This window comes from Manduca sexta, chromosome 17 (genome assembly GCF_014839805.1).
Source record: "Manduca sexta isolate Smith_Timp_Sample1 chromosome 17, JHU_Msex_v1.0, whole genome shotgun sequence".
NCBI classification, from domain to species: Eukaryota; Metazoa; Arthropoda; class Insecta; order Lepidoptera; family Sphingidae; genus Manduca; species Manduca sexta.
Window position 1 is genome coordinate 7,992,409 of NC_051131.1, and position 20,709 is coordinate 8,013,117.

Below are 20,709 nucleotides of genomic sequence, written 5' to 3' on the forward strand. Positions count from 1 at the left end.
TTACAGGTAAGTCAGATAAAATAAATACTAGATACAAAGTGCCTGTTTTTTAAAGAGCAATGATGTTGAGAAATTGCATTATTTTGAATGCCTACTTCGTCATAGAATTACACAATGATATTTATAAGCAAACAATCAAAAGTGCGTAGATTTTAAAGAAATTTAAGCCAACCAAATTCTTTGTAAAAATGATTTAAATATAAGAGAGAAATTACCAAGATTTAGAATTTAGTTATACCATCGTGTCGCATCGTCACGTAATATATTTCATTCACTTTTAGTTTTCAATCTATTACGGAAGGAATGAGAATGATTTTTGGCAACACTAAAGACCGAACGATGAGTAATCCATTCACTCTTCTGTACATTTTTTTTGTTTCCGATCATAGTTTATGTCATTTTTAATTAATGAGTGAAGAGGTAAATAATAGATATACTATGAAATAAAAAGTGTTTATTGTTTAAGTGAATATATTCCAACAAAACTTAAGACTGGTAAGTTACGTTAATCAAACTTTTATGGTTGCCTGCCTTATATGGTAAACTTTTGGGTGTCTACCCACGAGTGGCCTATTTATGAATTATAATTGCTTTATGAAACTGTTTGTTTCTTGTGTATCCTAAAAAATAAGCGAGGCGTCCCTTTGGTTTATATGTGATAACAGTCGTAATCAATTTGTTTTAGGTTCTTTATTGTCTGTGCAACCCAAAAGATATATATATTTATGGTGGTCATCATAATAATTCTTGATATACTATAAAAAATACTTAATTGGATGCTTCATGCTCTACCAATTTAATGAACTTCACAGGCATTCGTTTTCTATATTAATAAATATTTATCAATTATGTTCATAATTTATATACACAAATGTGTATTACTTTTGTACATAATTTAAATGTTAAATTTCATAATGCACCAATTCTAATTAATTTCTCATATATGTGAATGTCCTGTAATAATCTGTAATGCATTAACAATGATTTCTTCATTGGTGTAGTTGTATCTGTATTTGTTATAACAACCACTTTAAGGCCTCAGGTTTGAATCCAGATCATTTTCGCTTGCATGCAAGAGAACATGGATTTTCTGCTTAGTGTTACACCAGGAATTGAAATTTGGAAATGATGATAGGCTTGCCGATGTCAACAATGGCTAATCCTATTCTATGTGCCTATGATAAAATCACAACCTAACTGCGCCATTTGTTCTAAACATAATGGGTTACTGATATGTTTTCGCTGTGATCTATAAGCCGGAAGTCAGGGACCATATATCCTGAAGTAAACCTGCCAAATATTTAACGAAACCCTACCACAAAAATCGTTTAAGAAGTAAAAAAGTTAATGTGTTTGTAGGTAATATAACTTTATTATAACCACCTACTTCATAATTTTTGATCATTGGGAGTGACCGCTAGTAAAATATTTTCATCTTCCGGTCCCATGTTCAGTCCCCTGATAAGAGAACATGTAGGTTAAGATATTACTGGGTAAGTACTTATAATAAAGATAAAATATAAACAAACATTTAATTTTTATACTTTTTAAAAGCTCTTTGTGTCGGAGGTTATTTAAATTTTTAATGTAATTTTTATTTCAAAATTTTTTAATTACAATTACTTCACAATTGTGCTTTGACCAGCTTCTATTTACCACCTAATCATTGAGAAGATTCTCAAGAGTCCAAACACCGCATTCTATTTAATACTGCAGCATCAGTTCAAGGCTGCTATGTCTTAGAAATATCACCAAAGGAACAAACCACCCAATTTCAAATCAGTCGGTGGTACTAATTTTCCCTGGTGCTAAACTAGGAAATTAGCTGGTGATTTTCAAACGACTGATCAAATCTTCTTAAATTATAGCTCAAAACCATCTCGATCACAGCAGCTTAAAAAACGCAGCTAAATTGGTCCATTCGTTTGGAAGCTACCCAGCAACAGACAGACCTACAGATAGACACCTTAAAATTATAACACTCCTCTTTTTTCAAATTTCAATAACGTAGTAAAAAAATTCTAAATACTAGTAGAAATGGACATTTCTCTATTTTGTTGTTACACATTCGAACTATAATCGACAAGACTCTAGGATGTTAACATTCTCTAACGCAGTTCAACCTTCAGCAGCATATAAAACAAAAAAGGTGCACAAAGAAGTGCTACAAATTTTTGATATTCGGTTAGAAGGTTACAGAATGAAGTTGAGTTATTGAATGAAGTATAAATGGTAAATTGATTTGACTATAAGTTTTTAAACTGAATAATGGCGTTTGAAGAACCTAATTTACGTACTTCAAGGGAAAGATAACATAACCATTACGCGTCACGGCAACTCCTTAAAAGGCGCATATTTTAGGAACAAGGCTTGCCCCTCTTGTGTCGAGGTCATGTTGAGGTAAGTATAACATAAGTACATAAACAACTGAAATTGTAGACGTGTCCCTATTTTTCCTGTCGCGCTTCATCTGAAATGCCCCATTGTTAATTTTATTAGTAATCAATCTTACTAAGAATATGAACTTTAAATGGATAAATATTGGGAAACTGGATTCCACCATTACATAGCTACGTCATATTCTTTTTACTATTATATTTGTTACTTACCTATGCCCTACCTCTATAAACAACCTTTACATTGTTTTTCTTCCCTGTATTTATTTTTTATATTTCTTTTAGATACTCAAGTCCGCAATGCAACATGCATCTCGCGCCGGCACTAGATCAGAGTCGCAATTTTATTATTTATGCTCGCTCCTCCGTCCGCATCAAAAAGTTTTTCTAAGATAAAAAGTAGTCTATAGCATTCAGGAATAATGTAGTTTACTTTTAGGGATAAATTTCAAATTCGGTATAGTACTTCCTGAAATAAGCGCGTTCAAACATACAAAAAACCTCTTCAGCTTTATACAATAGTATACATTTTATTCGATAGATTTCAATAAATGAATTTTATTACCTATGATATAGATATTAAAAGTATATTATATGTATTCACAGAAAAGGTCTTATGAAACATGTAAAATAATATAAAAACTGGAATATAATTACGAAAGTTACATTTTTATAATATACGTAGTAAATAAAAGCAAAATTGTGTCCGTTATGTAACACAGTTAACAGGAGTTCCCCAAGAATTATGGATTTATTTTAAAAAGTGGGGATGGTGTCGCGTCGGGCGAAGCAAGCAGTCGGTCATTGACCCTGACGGTACACCCCTCGACCGTTATCGTCGATATACGGAAACCCGCTGAAGGCTTTCTGGTACGAGACGTGTATAATGGATGATAATTTGAGACCCTTACACGATATCCGTGTTCTAAAACACCCTATTTGGCTAATGCTATGTAAAGCAAGCTTAAGAATATTTTATGAATAAACTAGATACTGCTTGCAGCTTCACTTACGTTTAAGATATTTGCAGATATAAAAGAGGCAGTATGTAATTTTCCAGATATAAATTTGCCTGTATGTACAGTCAGGGTCTATCACTTTATCAGATTTCATCTAAATCTGAACAGCAGTTTCTGCGTTTATTTGTAACGAACATCCAAACCTCCAAACATCTTCACTAACTGTCGCATTTATGTTAGTAAGGTTATTAATGTGGGGCTGGCAGTCTCCTAAGAGACTCAAAGCCCCTAACAGATAAAAAAAAGATTATTAATCTTCTATAATATAAAAATGAATCGCTGAATGTCTTGCTAAGCGCAAATCTCGAGGGAAGCTGAACCGATTTCGCAATTTTTTTGTTAATAATATTCCTTGAAGTACGAGGATGGTTCTTACGGAGAGAAAAATTAAAAAAATAGCCCGACAAAGGTCTAAAGACAACACTTTTCTATATTCACATACAAAATATTCGTAATAATACTTAAAAGTCAAATTGAACTTTAATACCATGCCATAAAGTTTAAGTATTAGTGGAGGGGTTCCGGGAGGTAAAACAATTGAATGAAGTGTTTTATAATTTTAATTTTTTGACATAATGTAATTGTTGACTTATCAACTTTCTTTTTTCTTTTATTTTATCTTACTAGCTGACCGGGAGTCCCAAATAGCAGAATAAGTATTAAAAACAAAAAAAAACATTAAAAATCGTTAGGCGTTACGCTGGGTCAGCTAGTATTTAATAATTATGTTGTACCAAGATTTTTAATATAATTAATGAGCTTAGTATTATGATCAAAAATAGCTTTTACCCGCATGAAAAAGTTTTTCTAGGCCTATAACATTAGGAGTTATGTACCCTCTTACCAGTAAAAGAATTTTCAAAGTTGGTTCAGTAGTTTCAGAGAAAATAGCCTTTACAAACAAACAAAGAAACTCACTAACATTTCCTCTTTATACTATTTAAGTATAAATATTTCTGTTTGATTTTATTTATGTTCTAATTACAATAAATCGTATTTATAAATAAATTCTCTTATTAAATGTGGTAAACTTAACAAAGCGTAACATCCACTGTGCCAATTTAAAATACAAATGTTGAATATGTTGTTATTGTTGTATTAATTAAATATTATCAATTGTATAATATAAAAACAAAAACGGAGAATAATACTATTCGTTTATAAATATGAATTATATAAAGCTAAAAGATTTGTTTGTTTGAACGCGCTAATCTCAGGAACGGGTCCGAATTGAAAAATTCTTTTAGTGTTGGATAGTCCATTTATTAAGGATGGCTATAAGCTATCATATAACATCACGCTATGACCAATAGTCGCGAAACCGCAATGAAAAATGTTGCAAAAACGGGAAAAAGTTATTTATTTAGAGAGCTTCCATTGCATGTGTTGCGTAAACGGGTAGTTATGTAACAAATATGTATGATGGAATTGGTCCACTTAAAAACTTCTAAAATATATTTTATGAAACTATGTCCTCGCGGATCTGTCTGCCTGTCTGAACGCAATAAACTCAAAAAGCACTCAACAGATTTCGATAAAATTTAGTAGGTATAGAGATAGATTGAAGCCCTGGGAAAGACATAAGCTACTTTCTATCCCGGGAAACTGTATGCAGAAAAACTTTATCACGAAAGCGGAGCCGCAAGCATAAGCTAGTTTATATGTATATATCTATTTAACTTTAAATTATTATTGAATTGGATATTGTCGCATATATTTTACAACGAATATACATTCATTATATACATTATTAACTTTTTGAACACTAATTGGATAACAAAATAAACAAGTTCCAATTTTTATTGCAAAAAAAATTATAAACACATCATGCTATTAACCCAGAGTGGGCAGGCAGAGGTGCAACCTTCCTTTTTTATTGCATTACTAAGATAATTGGGACATCCGTTTACACAGCGTACATGATCCAAGAATTGTATGACAGCCGCGGTGATATCGATTTACTTAGTAATATCTTTGTCTATTCTGTAATGTTTGGAAATGCATATTCCCGGTAATATAAGTGAACGTATGAAAGGATCTTGTATACAACGGATCAAGCAATTTGAATCATCACATTATCACGGCCGCCAACGTGACGTAATAGTGTGACCTACACCGCATCACTGCTGCTTTTAGTATTAAACCAGCGGAGGTCGTTTTCTAGTAAAAACGTTTTTAATGCGAAATTCCGAGCTTACAAATGTATTTACCAGTGTGTCTTGGAAATTCGCACCCATTTTTGCGCTGCTTCTCATTAATGATTTGGTTCGCATAAAAATAATTGGCTTTAGAATAACACACAGATATTTTTTTATCTCAGAAAATTAACAAAATATTAGGGCAAATACTTAAAATTATAACTGTGAACGTTTCGTAAAGTTCTTTGGCAGTCCAAAAGCGTTAGCCTTCGGCTACGAGTATCTTTGTTTTCCTTATAAGATAAAGATTCTAGTTCGATATTTCGTAGTGGTTCTCTTTTTTGTCAGGGTAATCGCTTTAGACTACATCTTCGGCCGGGGAATCGAAAAAGGCATGAGTTATTGGCCAGCTTATCTAAAATAAGTACGCCTATAAATAGTTTTTTCTGCCAACTCATACGACCTGAACTACTGTGCGGCATACTTAGACTGTGGTCTTGTACTTACGATGGCTCCAGAGTTCCATCGTCAGTATTGATGTGATTGTTACCGGCCGGAACCGTCCCTGCCGTACAACTTCCTTATAAAAGTGTATTTTCATGTTTGCTTTTGTACATTATTCTTTATGTAACAACAAATATTACGAAAATAAAGTTATTTTCTGAAAACGGCATTAAAAATAGACCAAGAAGTGAAACATTAATTTAAGTTTGAAATATTGCAATGTGCGGGAGCGAGCGCGCAGTGGGGATATCCTTTCATCTCATTCTTTCGCTTGCATCGTAATTCCCGACGACGTCACGTACGCGTATTGTTCCTATTTCTCGATTCTTGACACTTACCGTTTCTACCAAAATTCAAAGGCTTATAATTTCTTTATTTTTTTACCAAATATTAAGCAATCTTCTGTGTTAGATTTATTTTAGGTAAATATTTTATGAGAACAATAATGACCCAAATACCTAATTACTTAGCCCCGGACACAGAAGGATGCGCTGGGCGTCTACAACAGCAGCGAGAATGTAAATATTACTACTGATGTGTCTGATGGGTACCATTAAACATCTTATCATTCACCGACCCGCTTTATGATTCTACGTGTAGGTAAATTTTATGCAAGGTGCTGATATACACCGATATAACTTGTTGATTCAACCCGTTTAATTGGCGTTCATTGGAAATTTATCTGCGGCCCCGTAATGAACTGGACGGTTGTTGATTTTTTCCATTTTAATAATATACTTACTGATAATACAGTTAAACTTATGCGGCGGGGGACTTTGTTTTGAAATACATTTTTTAGAACTTTTTAAGAGGAACAATTCTGTGATACATGATTGTTGTGTAACTTTAACCGTTTACGCCGTAGGACACGCTAAGGAAACTCAAAAGCAAGAAATATGCCCATTTTTGAAAAAAAATCATTAATGCTTCGCTCCTTTTGGTCTTAGCGTGATGTTATAAAGCCTTCCCCGATAAATGGGCTATCCAACACTAAAAGAGTTTTTCAATTCGAATCAATAGTTCCTGAGACTAGCGCATTCAAACGAACAAACTCGCCAGCTTTATAATAATATTATAATATTATAATAGTATAGATTGTTTTATGTCCAAGTATGCATTTGTTATTCTGAATATAACTCATAATAATTCGTCAGTACTGACATCATCAGGTGTGTATTTGTCAATGGATGAACCCTGATGGTGAACCAATCAGAACATATTTATTATTTTCACGATTTTTTCCTTGTTTTTATGATCAACTAGGTTATTAAGATGTCTTACCTAGTTATGACCTACATAAAGAAAACAGGTAATTCATAAGCAGTGTCATGTTTTGATTTTATAGTATTGAGTATATTTTCTAAGAAGAGATGGTGACGGCGTCCGGTGTATCACTCGCTGACGAAGTTATTTTCTGTACAATTAGTCACGCGTGAATCCGGCGCGGGCGCACGTCGCGTCGCGCGCACTCCGCTCCGTAATAAAAATACTGTAATCTTTTAACCAAGAAAAATACTAATACTGTATAGTAATAAACTTGCTTTATTCTTCTTGAATGCACGTTTAACATTTTCGACCCGAAAACGAATGTAATTATTAATTTACCCATGACATACAAACTGTTATTGGGTCAAAGTTTTGTTTTTTAAAGTGTGAATACAAGTGAAAGAATTGAATGCTACAATTTTACGCAAAAGTGAATATAAACAGTGCTGTGATAAGTGCAAATAATTAGTGGTAGCGGAGAGCGGTTGATAGCAGTAGCCTTGGCAATAGTGTTTTGTCAGGTACAGTTCAATGAGTTTTTGGGGCATAAGTTTTGAGTTTAAGTGGTTAAGTTTTTCAATTTATTTTTCATAAAATTATCGTATTGTTCTTGCACATTGTAACATGAAATTGATTTTATAAGTGCAAACAAGAAGTTATTGACGGCAGATTAGTCATAAATTCATCAGCTAGAAAAATGAGTCAAAGTCTACACGAACAAGTCCGCTAAGTCCACAGATTTATTATTTAACAATATGTAGAAATTGTTAGACGTAGTAAGCTATTTATTTGCCTCCCTTATCTCAAGCAATTTGACGTGCATAGTTGGAGTTGTATAAACCAGGCCATACAATGTTTGAGTATCACAAATAATTTAAATAAAACGCCTACAAGCGGCCTCGTGCTTTCAATACACAAAATTCGGCAATATCAAGTCATTTACATAACACATAATGTATTATTAGGTATAAATGTTCATAAAGATACAGAGTGGAGTTATCGAACATTATAACTACTATGTTTATCGAGTAATTTTTATACAATAAGTTGAAATCTTTTTGTAAATAATAAGTTCACTTTAACTTAAGTGTCTCTTACCTCAAGCAAGCCGGTTATCATTCTAAAGTGGTCGGTCTACAGATAGTAATACTTGAACGTGGGCGGCGCCCTTCCCAGCGGCGGCCGCCTACACGTGACCATCTGTTGCAATTGAAACACTCGTTAATCGGTTCATAGTTTCTCCTAGAGACATCCATTAATATTACAATAATTGAATTAGTTTATTTTTTATATATGAAGTCCAGAAAAAAAACCTAAACCACATGTTCACTATTTAGTGCCCGATTATGCAACTCATGCGCCCAGCGGGAATTACTTTTTTCGCCTTTATTTTTCTAAGGATAACATTGTATTCTGCTGGCGCTCCCGTTTTTACGGGCAAGATCAGATTAAGATAAACATATACTCGTAGATGTATATCTTTATCCATCCTCTGGTAGTCAATAATGTTGGAACACACTTCTATCATTGAAGAACGGTATGTATCCGAAGTTAGGCAAATAATAAATACGATTCTAACAGATTTTTACTCAAAGGAGCCTACAATCTAACAAGGCTTTTTGTTGTAGTGTATGCCCTGTGCAGCATGACAACAAGGCACAACTCTACGTTACCTTAATGTAGATGCTCAGCGTGTTACCCAGGATGGAACATATTTTCACGAAATAGTCCAATAGTAACAGTTCGTCGGAGTCTCAACGCTCGTCGTTGTCCGAACTGTAAAATTCTGATAGACCACTGTCTTAAACGCTGCCAGAAAAGGCAATTTCATTGTATAATTTTGCGATAGTTAACATATGGGGTTGCTACATTGCCAGGACAAGCTAATTTCTTAGACATAGTGAAGCTTGCACTGTTAGCGTCAGCATTAGACATTTAATAGGTTCTGCCCACCGTCTACTATCCATGATTGTTCCCAAATGTCCCAGTAACACGAACCGAAATCAAAATATTTTTTTTGGGTGATTTTCTGCCACGTAACGCAAGTTTGAAAACAAGAAGATTATAGCGCACCAATATGCAGTACGCAAATGCTTACAGTTGCTGATAATAGGGATCCAAGCTGAAAGTTCTTTGCTCTTCATACTATCGACAGTATAATTACGACAATATGCAGTTTTTAATAATTAGTATGCAGGAAACAATTGTGGAACTAAAACGGCCTTCGCCGGCTGCACAGAGCATGTATGTTAGCATTCGCGGGTATTTTTATTCATAATAATATATCACGCATAGGCAATAGGGATGTTGATATACATATCTTGAATTATAATAAAAATACATTACAATTAATTCCACAATAAAAACGTTCGCACGCTTCCTTTTCCGTTAGGTCTGTCAGTTCTCATTTTATGTCATAATGTAATAAATGTGCGCGAGCTATATTAACATATTTTATCACTTATCATCAGATGCCAAAGAGGCTTGCTTGTACCCTCCTCATTAAAAGAAATATCGTTATGCATGCTCGCTAATTTGTAAAAAAAACAAAGCAGTCATACATGAATCATTTCTTTGTATGTAAATTACTCGTCCCTTGTATTAACTTTGAACGACTGCTGACATTCGCGATTTATTGTTACAGAAATTGATCTGAAAATTTTACGCACACCGAAATAATGTACATACGACGAACGAGTTTACTACTAGTCGGGTTGTGGGCGGGCCTATTGGCCGTGTGTTGGGGCCAACGCGCGGAGCAGCTCCTGGCCCAGAACCCCTGCTCCAGCAAGACGACATGTAGCGAGTGCGCGCGCACTCCCAGCTGCGCCTGGTGCTTCGCCTCGGAGTACAACGGGCCGCGATGCTTCAACCCGGCCATGGAGGGCGGCACGGCTGGATGCGACGAGGCATACATCTTCAATCCCGACAACCAGCTCTCAATCGATCCGAAATTTAACAGAGAATTGAGTCGAGGTAAACACACATCTAAGTTTCATCGGTTGTTCATATTTGTTTCATCAATAACCAAGTTTAATTACTATAATACAATTGCAGCGAATCGCATGGGTATGGTGTCGGGATCATCGTCGGTCGAAGAGTCGATGAGTGCGAAGGGTTCTTTCTCTGGGTCCGGGAGCAGTGCCTCCGGAGCCGCCGCAGCTGCCGGCGCGGGCGGCAACCTCGTGCAGATGAAACCGCAGAAAGTCAAGCTGCAGATGAGGATGAGTAAGTTTTACTTCAATATGATACTGTTATTCAATTCTTTGAACCTCAATATACTTACTTTATCAATTTCATTATAAATACCCTGCTTCTTCTATCGTTATTCGTAATGCAATAAAAATCAGAACAAGTTACCGCTATACCCTATGCGATGTCTTTGCCGTGTAATAACGTTTTTTCCAATTTCCACATAAAGCAATTTATTGGAATAAAGTGCTTTATGTGGAAATTGATATAATTATGACAGACTCATTTAGCACATGACTCATTTCATTTACGTATTTTATTATGAATGATAATTATTAATTGATTTTACTATCAGCATATTGGTGACTAGCGAACAGGAAATATAAAATTTAAGTGTGCTGAGAAGTGAAGAAGATGTAAAATATAAATATTTTCTCACAGATCAAATGCAAAAACTGACGTTCGCGTACTCCCGCGCGCAGGATTACCCAGTAGATCTGTACTACCTTATGGATCTGAGTAGATCTATGAAAAACGATAAGGAGAAGCTGAGTGCTTTGGGCAGTCTGCTCTCGGCGACCATGAGGAACATGACCTCCAACTTCAGGATCGGATTCGGCTCTTTCGTCGACAAACTAGTCATGCCTTACGTATCGACAGTCCCCAAAAAGTGAGTTTTTAATTACAATTTTTCCAAGATACAAGTCCCGCTTTATATAGGAGCCTATATTTTAAGTAGACTTCTAGGAATACATCGGTGAAAATTGCATTCCATTCCATGCAGTATTTTTTTGCGTGATGCGTATACAAACATACAGACAGATAGACAAAACAGCTAAGAAATGTAGTTTTGGCTTTTGTTGCTCTAATATAATAATACATCGAAGGCTTCATACCAAAGTGGCGTAAAGAAAGAAGGGCAATTTTATAGGAGCTACAAAAATGTGTAGAAAACAAAAACTTAATATCTAGAAAAATAGGCTAGAAAAATGCGTGTTCCAAATTCCAGCTTTATACAATGTCTTAATAACTGGACGAGCAACCCGTTCCTCCCGGCCCTTTGCGATGATTGCCGCCACCATATCAAATTGAATGTTTTATTTTCAGTTTGTTATCGCCATGTGACGGTTGCGCCGCGCCTTATGGCTACCGCAATCAGATGTCTCTTAGCAAAGATACTGATTTCTTCGAAGTAAGTTATGATTTATATTTAACTTGAATTTAATAATACCGCACTGCACAATATTCTTTGCTAGTAACATTATGTTGAACAGGAAAATATATATTTATTATTCGTATTAAAATTAGAAGTATGAATAGAATCTGTCTAAGGTCTGTACAGTTTACGATTCGTTGGTGTATTAAGTATGTAATATCATATTAAGTATGTAATATGCGTATTAATTTGAAATGTTTTTATTACTCGTATTAAATGCTCGCAACTTCGCCCGCGTAAAAAAAGGTTTTCCGGAATAAAAGGCCCGCTATATATTTTTCAGGGATAGAAATTAGCTGTCTGGACCTTCCCAGGGTTTCAAACTATCTCCATAGCAAATTTCATCGAAGTCCGTTCGGTAGCTTTTAAGTTTGGGCAGACCGATGCGGCGAGGACTTTGTTTCATAATGCATTTTTAGACCTTTTTAAGAGGAACAATTCCGTCATACGTAATTGTTAACGTTAAGCGTTTGCGCATCGTACGCAACGGTAACTCTCAAAAGGTATATACTTTCCCCGTTTTTGCAACATTTTTCATTATTACTCCACTCCTATTGGTCATATCGAGATGATATTATATAGCCTTCCTCGATAAATGGGCTATCCAACACTAAAAAAATCTGTCAATTCGAACCAGTAATTCCTAAGATTAGCGCGTTCAAACAAACAAAAAAACTCTTCAGCTTTATATAATAGTATAGATAGATTATATAATAGTATAAATAGACTATATAATAGTATAGATAGATTATATAATAGTATAGATAGACTATGTAATAGTATAGATTACGGTTAATGATATATGTTTTGTCTCTATAGAAAGCAGTGGCCCGCGCCGACGTGTCTGGTAACTTGGACGCTCCGGAGGGTGGTTTCGATGCGATCATGCAAGCGGTGGTGTGCAGGCAGCAGATAGGCTGGCGCGACCAGGCGCGTCGCCTGCTGGTCTTCTCCACTGACGCCGGATTCCATTACGCTGGAGATGGCAAGGTATGTAATACGTTTTTTTTTGTACGATTTGGAAAAGTAACTCCACTGCACTATAGCTTTATATATAATATCGATTGGCTGGCGACACAATTATGCCGGTTTGTCTGTCACTTAGGTGGACCACTATGACGGGTTTTACACATTAACGTTATCAATAGCATCATGTTATCAGTGGGTAACTACAGCTTCCATGTTACGCGTAATTACATTATTAAGATTTACTGTATGTAACTTTGCCGGAGCAGCCTTAATAACCACGGGAGGTGTGTTTTTTTCATTGCTTTGTTGTATTGTGTAAATATTGAATTAGTAGGTTTTGAATTGTAGCATTAAAGTGGACTATGTAGTGTAAAAACTTATATCAAGTATAATATTAATTTTACAGCCTTAAATTTGACATTGGAACATAATACTCTATTTTCTTGGGTCTGAACAATGTGCAAACATGATTTTGCAGTGTACCGTGAATTTTTTATAGCCGGTGTATTGATTTGTAATTTTCCTTACAGCTCGGTGGTATAGTGCAGCCGAACGACGGCGAATGTCACATGGAGAACAATTCGTACACCCACTCCACCCTGCAGGACTACCCGAGCATCTCGCAGATTAATCTTAAGGTTAGTGCGATACGTTTGTCTGGGCAATGATTTTAAAAGTATTTTTTTTTGTAATTTGCGTAATGAAGTTCTTATCAAAAATGTTTTCTTATTTTTTAATATGAGTTTATGCACTGGTCTACTTACTATTTACAAAGGAAAAAGACAATACAATAATATGATAATACTAACTACAAGTTTAAAAAACTTTTCTATATCTCTAACTATATCTATTAACCCCTTTATTTTACCCTACTTGTCACCCCGAGCTAGCTACTTTGACTTATAACTTGTTATTCCTTATAAATTTTATCCCTAATTTAAAAATGTCCATAGTTATATAAGTAATTTTAATTCTTATTTAGAAAAAATAATTATTATTCCTATACATTGTTTTGACGTATCATAAGTGCAACTTTATTGGCCTACGTGATAAATAAAGTATTTTAATTTTATAAATAATCAATATCTATAACACGGGTATGCTTCCGATCAGGTTAAGAAGCACGCGATCAACGTGATATTCGCGGTGACGGCGGAGCAGATCAGCGTGTACGAGGAACTCAGCAAACACATCGAGGGGTCCAGCAGCGGCGTCCTCAGCGAGGACTCGGACAACGTCGTCGATCTCGTCAGGGAACAGTACAATGTGAGTCCCCCGCCGTTAAACCGTATAGTGTGTTCTGAAAGAGAACCGTCGTGGGATTTGAGGTCGCTACTGTACTTAATTCCTCTTTTGTTTAGTTTCGGTATGTTTCTATACAAAAATCCCTAAAAACAAAACGCAAGATCCTTTATAACAAAGCAATACGACATGACAAATGAGTTTAACATTTACCAAATGGCGGGGAAGGGTTGCTATGTAAAAATCGTAAAGTTTGTTCACTTTTCGGCCGCGACGGTTCTCTTTCTGGACAGACTATAACTAGGGTGCTGCCGACAGTATGCGCACCCTCCATATACCCATAATTGACCACCCCAGGAACAAGCTTTGGGTCATGTATGGGCGCGGTAATTGAATCTCGCATAAAAGGCTCGTTACGATATTGGTCAACATTCGAGGAAGAGTGATTCATTTCATTTTATATAGTTGGTACAAAGCTGGAAGAAGTTTAGGTTAAATATAAATGCGGCCAGGGGCCTTATTCTCTATTGCGCACGTTATTTTAACAGTGGGTAACAAGCAAGTAACACAACGCATCATGTTTAGGACTATAGAAATTTGGCTTACGGAATACCATTCCACGCACATTTCTCGAAGATAACATGACACGGCCGCGTTACGCGTTTACACTATCATACAGAATAAGGGCCCAGTGTTTTTACAGCATTCTCATAGTTGAACTCATAAATAAAATATATTATATCGATTAAATTATTAAGAAAATATAGAATACTATATTCTTACTATATTAAATAAATTCATTTGATTGTAAATCAAGTAATCTCAACCCAAGTACATGGCAAACACCATACACTTATTGATTTTCATTTAATGTAAATAGACATCATGTATTATATGTTGTGGTTAAATTTGCAATGACATATATTCTTTTGTAGAAAATTACGTCAGCTGTCGAGATGAAGGACTCGTCGACCGACGCCGTGCAAGTGGTGTATTACTCATCATGCCTCGGCGGCAAGGACCTCGTCAAAACAAACAGATGCGATGGACTCAAGGTTTTTCTTTATCCCTGTTACTTTTACTACTGTCGCTATTGACTTTTATATATTATTTAAATTATTATAAAAATCTAATGAAAGATAAATCATGTAACTGCTTAGTGTTGAATTAACACCATATATTATTATGTAAGAATATGGATCATATTTAGGTCTTGACAATAAATAGTATAAGATGAATAAATCCGAATACTGGTATAGTTTGTAAAATGTGACAAAATGAAAAATACATTATTGATCGTATTTATATAATTATTTGGTTATTTATGTACTTAATTAACCTTTATTTCAATAAGAATATAACATACCCCTACTAGAGTAATAAAAGCATATGACTTCCAGGTTGGTGATATGGTAGAGTTCACGGCTGAGATAACTGTAAAGGAGTGCCCGAAGGATCGCAACAAATGGAAGCAGACGTTCGACATCTCGCCCGTGGGAATATCGGACAGTCTCACCGTGGAGCTCGAGATGATCTGTGACTGCCCCTGCGAACAGCCTGGACATTTTGTGAGTCTAAATATCTACACATTTTTTTATTGTTGTTGTAAATTGGCTTTTTATAGTTGTTTCGTCCTCTAACCTCCTCATTCATAGACGTTATTTATCTAAGGACGAAGCATTGCTGTGATAACAAGTCTGATTCTCAGCTTTGTTTATCTGTCAGCCTTCTGTTTCTTCAGCTTTATTTATCTGACAGCCAATTAGATTCAAGTTGTATCTCAATATTAACCAATCACAACGGCCCTATGTCTACGCACTGCGACGGCTTCCATGCTGTCAGCATAGAGAAATGGACTTGCTATCACTGTAATGCCCTGTCCTTAGATAAATAACTTCTATGAATAAGAAGGTAAGAATTTATGTGTTTTTTTGAGTTTTAAATCGTTTTAGAGATATCTATTGGTTGGATTGATGAAATCCATCGCGGACTTGGTGATGTATAGTATACAATATGTTTGAGTTGGTGTCGTGTTGCGCAGGCGTACAACGACTCGCCGCTGGTGTGCAGCGGCGAGGGCGTGTCGGCGTGCGGCGTGTGCGTGTGCCGGCCGGGCCGCTTCGGCAAGGGCTGCGAGTGCTCCGCGCACGGCGGCGGGTCGGCCGAGCAGGAGCGCGGCTGTCGCCCCACCAACGCCTCCGCCGGCCCGCTCTGCTACAACCGCGGCACCTGCATCTGCGGCGTCTGCGAGTGCAACAAGATGGACGACCCGCTCAAGGTATGAACGACACTACAGCCTAGTAATACCTAGGTTTACACCTTACAACTCTTTGAATTACTTTTGATTTAGATTTTAATTAACTAACACGAAAATATGTAAAAATACTGTTCAGGTGATATCGGGTCCGTTCTGCGAGTGCGACAACTTCACGTGCGACAGGAATAAGGGCCTGCTGTGCTCCGGACACGGCGAGTGCGTGTGCGGGAAGTGCAACTGCGCGCCGGAGTACACCGGGCCCGCCTGCCAGTGCCTCAAGGATCAGACCAACTGCAAGTCACCCGGTAAATATTATGTTTTATCCAAAATGCTTCAATAATAAGTTATTCTAAACTTTAATCTAGAAGGCTTTATTTATAAAATGTCGATATTAACATATTATACTGGCAACTAAATCAACAAAATGAAGGAATTATACAATTTTAATTAACATTACTTTTCGTAGAGATGAGTCGTGCCCAATAGTGAGTTTATTTTCAAACGGTAGTTCATACTTATGTGTGACTAATAAAAATATATTATGGAGAAAAAATTGTAAACTCTCGCAATGTGTGGGTACCCTAGTGCTAGCCAATTGTTTGACATATCTAATAGGTCATTAAGTATAAATATGATTTTTACGTACGATCCGTTTTCCGTTCGTACTCCAAACCCGCCTTAGGCCATGGAAAAATGCCTAGAGGCAAAAATTCATGAAATACTAAAACACCCTCCTTAAAATGTTCCTCGCCTTAATGTAAGCCTAACATACTGTATAATAGTGATGTCATATTCTAATCTGTAATTGTTTGTGTTCTCTGCAGAGGACAACAAGATATGCAGCGGTAACGGTAAATGCGTGTGCGGCCAGTGCGTGTGTAACGTGGACGAAGACAGGCACTATTCTGGAAAATATTGCGAACAGTGTCCGGTAAGTGCCACTGACTGCTTAAAACACTTCGCACAGTTGATTCTTCAACCTCTATCTACCTTTTACAGTATTTTCCTGTAAATCAGCTTTAGGGTTATATTTATAATATTATTAGGCTTTCTGAATAATTTTAATTACATACATACATACATAACATCACGCATTTATCCCCGAAGGCTTTTCGCCAAATATGTTCCGTCCCATGATGTGATAGGGGGCGAGCCTATCGCCATATCGGGCACAAATTCCAGACTCCGGGCTGATACTGAGCAGAAAAACCCAGATATCATTTTGCCCCACCCGGGATTCGAACCCAGGACCAGGATAAATATTAATTTGTTGTATTTATTACCTTATATAGCTTATTTGTTTTAAAATATAATGTAGTTGATATAAAGAAGATATATATTCTCTTGTTGTATTAGACCTGCCCCGGCCGCTGTGGTGAATTCAAAGACTGCGTTTTGTGCGAAGTGCACAAGCGAGGCCCGCTGTTCAACGAGGAAGATGGGTCTTGCGGAAACTGTACTCTGTTCCCGATCATTGAAGAAGGCAAAGTTGAAGGTAACAACGTTAATAGTACATAAATTATTTCCTATACGTTTGTGTGTTTTATAACTATCTTGTTGCGATTTCAGTGACGTGATTACACATAGAGCATACTACTATCCTAATTAAGACAATTTCAAGTCTTCAGATTGCGTGTTACTTGCACATCAACATCTTTATTATATAGAAAACATTGTTACAGCCAACGAAACTCGAAACGAACACTTGTGCAATTTCTACGACGACGAAGATTGTCTTTACGTTTATGTTTATTCGTACAATGAAGCTCAAAGGCTGGTAATACGGGCGCAGAAAGAACGAGTGTGTCCCAAGAAGGTAAATATTATATTTGCTAATGTTACTATATGTCATAATATGTTTAATTGATTGTCCAAATTTACCCTTTCGATAGAAAAATAAATTTTAAACTACATGGCTGTAGTTGATGGAAAATTATAATTGAATTGTTCTTATCAATTATTTACTTGAGTAAGTAATTAGAGACAGATGGGGACCGATAGCCAAAACACCAAAGTAAATTAGTATTATTTATAATTTAGTCCAGTCGAATCACATAATTAATGTTGTGCAGGTACCGATCCTGGGTATAGTGCTGGGCGTGATCGCGGCTATAGTACTTGTGGGTCTGGCGCTGCTCATGTTGTGGAAGATGGCCACCACCATCCACGACCGCAGAGAGTTCGCGCGCTTCGAGAAGGAACGCATGATGGCCAAGTGGGACACGGTATGTAAACATCTGTTGATAGTAGATATATGATAGATAGTAGTTATATGTTAGGAAAAAACGTAATGAAGAAGTATTTTAAATTATTTATTATATTATCTTTGTTTATATTATCAATTTGCCAATTGTAATATTTTTTTTTTGGTAAATAGTGAAATATTTTGAAAACATTTACTATTTTGTTGAAAAACTTTAATATCCAAATACCTTATTTGTTTATGTTTTGTTGTCACAGGGCGAAAACCCCATTTACAAACAAGCAACGTCGACATTCAAGAATCCTACTTACGCCGGAAAATAAATATACAATGCCATCAACTTGGCTTCAGTTGTATCTATCGCGTACTATCATAAAAAATATAATAACCACTCCCCGTTCGATGAAAAATCTAAGTCAGTATTTATCTAAATTTCTTGATTTTTAAAACTTTATATGTATGTGTATTTGTAGAAAACTTTATGACTATAGCATGTTAGATGATTGCCTTAATAATGTGCCTTTTATACAATATCGATAAGCTATTGACGGAAGAATTGAAATGTAATTGCTTATCTGACTTTTGGTTTATGAAGTGTTGAAGTTTTAGAATAGGTTTACATATAAGGCGGGTGCGCATTTTATACTTTTGCTAATAATTCCGATCAGACTACAAAACTGTTCATGCGTACCTGCTTACACGTAACTATTGATCAATATTCTATAATATAATAGCTTCCTATTGTAAAGTCGAAAGGTCTGCTTTAATCTCTGGATATTTTATAACGTACGCTTTTGTACTTATGAGTGATTGTGTCTTGCGTGTACTTAGTGTTCAGTAGATCCCTGTTGAATTAAACGCGATGTATTAAATTATATAAATGGGATTCAATATCTTGCTAAGAAAGCAACGCGATTTTATGTAGAAAAGGGCTTTAAATTTGAACAAAATAAGACCATAATTTACGCCGTGTTGTATTCAACAGGTTTAAGTTTATTTTAGTATGTATGTTGTAAAGTTAAATATAATATATAATATCGTATATAGCGGCGAGTCGAATCTGAAAATGGTAATCTGAATGTTTTACTTATAAATTAATGTTTTCAAGAAGAACTTCATCAATAATTTAGTCATTAACTTTAGTTATAATGATTCATTTTTATTTATAATCCATTGCATTTGTTTATCATATAAATTAATTTTGTGATGTTTTTAAATGGCCAATTAATTTCTCACTGCCAGGGTTTGTTATGCACAATGTTTTCCGTGATACACAGATAGTAAACATGAATAAAAATATTTTTATAACACAAGAAAGAGAATATTCTCTTTCTTTGTGCAAACAATAATTGCGAGTTAATACTGTGGCTTACATATTTCGGTCCGGTGCCTTGAGATAATGTTTAATATAGAAATAAGTGCCATTACTAATACTATGAATGAGAGGATATAATATTTATTTCACATATTAATGTAATTAATGAAGACGTATCTTCGTAAGAGTGTAAGTGATCATTTTAGCTTGGTCAAGTGACGTCTTATTATTTTATATTCAATATATAATTATGACTCAATAGTGATTCTTACGTAATATATGCCCCACACAAATATTTTCGTATTTGGTGCTGTTCATTGTACGATATGTTTTCAAATTATGTGCTGATTGTACATATTTAGTTTGATACTTTTAATCCTGTTAAGTAGTCATTACGTTTTATAGTGGCTAATAAAATTAACTAAAACATTCCGTCTTTGATTTTTTAAACACACAATGATATTAAAACTTAAAATAAGTAAATCATTGTATCTACAGACATCCATATTAATTCTATTAATTCATTTATTTTAAGTTGCCGATATTTTTTTGTTGTATTTTATCACGAGTTCTTGCAAGTACCAATGTCATATAATAAGTAAATAATATATACAATCACCGTTAATATATTTAATTCAGTCCTCACTACGATAATATAAATTTTATTTTTTGGTATTTTTTTCTGGGTATTATGAACTACGAATTTTCGGTTTCACAATATACAGAGTCGTAAAACTACAACAGTGACGTCATTATTTTGTATAGCATACCCGATTGATACCTTCCTAACTGAATTTCGGCCATGGCGGCCAATCTTGCGAGATCAGCCAAATACGCAGGAAATATTATAGTGCACAAGTATGTGCGCAATACACAGGAGCACTCTCTGTTTCTTCACTCTCATAGTCTAGTGAGACGGCAAGCCGACATGACCGAAGATAAATCAGGCTCAGGAGATCATGCGTTCCGACGCCCAGGGGTATCATACCGCC

General features: G+C 35.5%; 1 protein-coding gene across 4 annotated transcripts; it reads left to right on the top strand.

The window, feature by feature from the left end:
* The first annotated feature begins 332 nt into the window (after positions 1-332).
* Positions 333-20,146, top strand: LOC115443167 (integrin beta-PS). Of its 4 annotated transcripts, none has more exons than XM_030168453.2 (18): positions 346-495; positions 8,952-9,058; positions 9,968-10,299; positions 10,381-10,551; positions 10,957-11,185; positions 11,623-11,707; positions 12,551-12,721; positions 13,231-13,338; positions 13,814-13,966; positions 14,878-14,997; positions 15,343-15,510; positions 15,984-16,220; positions 16,336-16,504; positions 17,024-17,130; positions 17,556-17,694; positions 17,882-18,015; positions 18,272-18,424; positions 18,660-20,146. In XM_030168453.2, the coding sequence occupies exons 3-18, from the start codon at positions 10,002-10,004 to the stop codon at positions 18,723-18,725; spliced, it is 2,508 nt and encodes an 835-aa protein (XP_030024313.1). In that variant the 5' UTR covers positions 346-495; positions 8,952-9,058; positions 9,968-10,001; the 3' UTR covers positions 18,726-20,146. The 4 variants fall into 4 exon arrangements, with proteins under 4 accessions (XP_030024310.1, XP_030024313.1, XP_030024312.1 ...); XM_030168454.2 differs by lacking the exon at positions 346-495 and adding an exon at positions 7,477-7,844; XM_030168450.2 differs by lacking the exon at positions 8,952-9,058 and having other exon boundaries at positions 333-495.
* Positions 20,147-20,709: the final 563 nt, after the last annotated feature.

What these genes read in the sequence shown, in the direction of transcription:
- LOC115443167 (XM_030168450.2), top strand. Translation starts at nt 10,002, where the DNA reads ATGTACATACGACGAACGAGTTTACTACTAGTCGGGTTGTGGGCGGGC. An exon ending in AGATGGACGACCCGCTCAAG is followed by an intron (nt 16,221 to 16,335) that starts GTATGAACGACA and finishes AATACTGTTCAG; the next exon opens with GTGATATCGGGTCCGTTCTG. An exon ending in AACGAGTGTGTCCCAAGAAG is followed by an intron (nt 18,016 to 18,271) that starts GTAAATATTATA and finishes AATGTTGTGCAG; the next exon opens with GTACCGATCCTGGGTATAGT.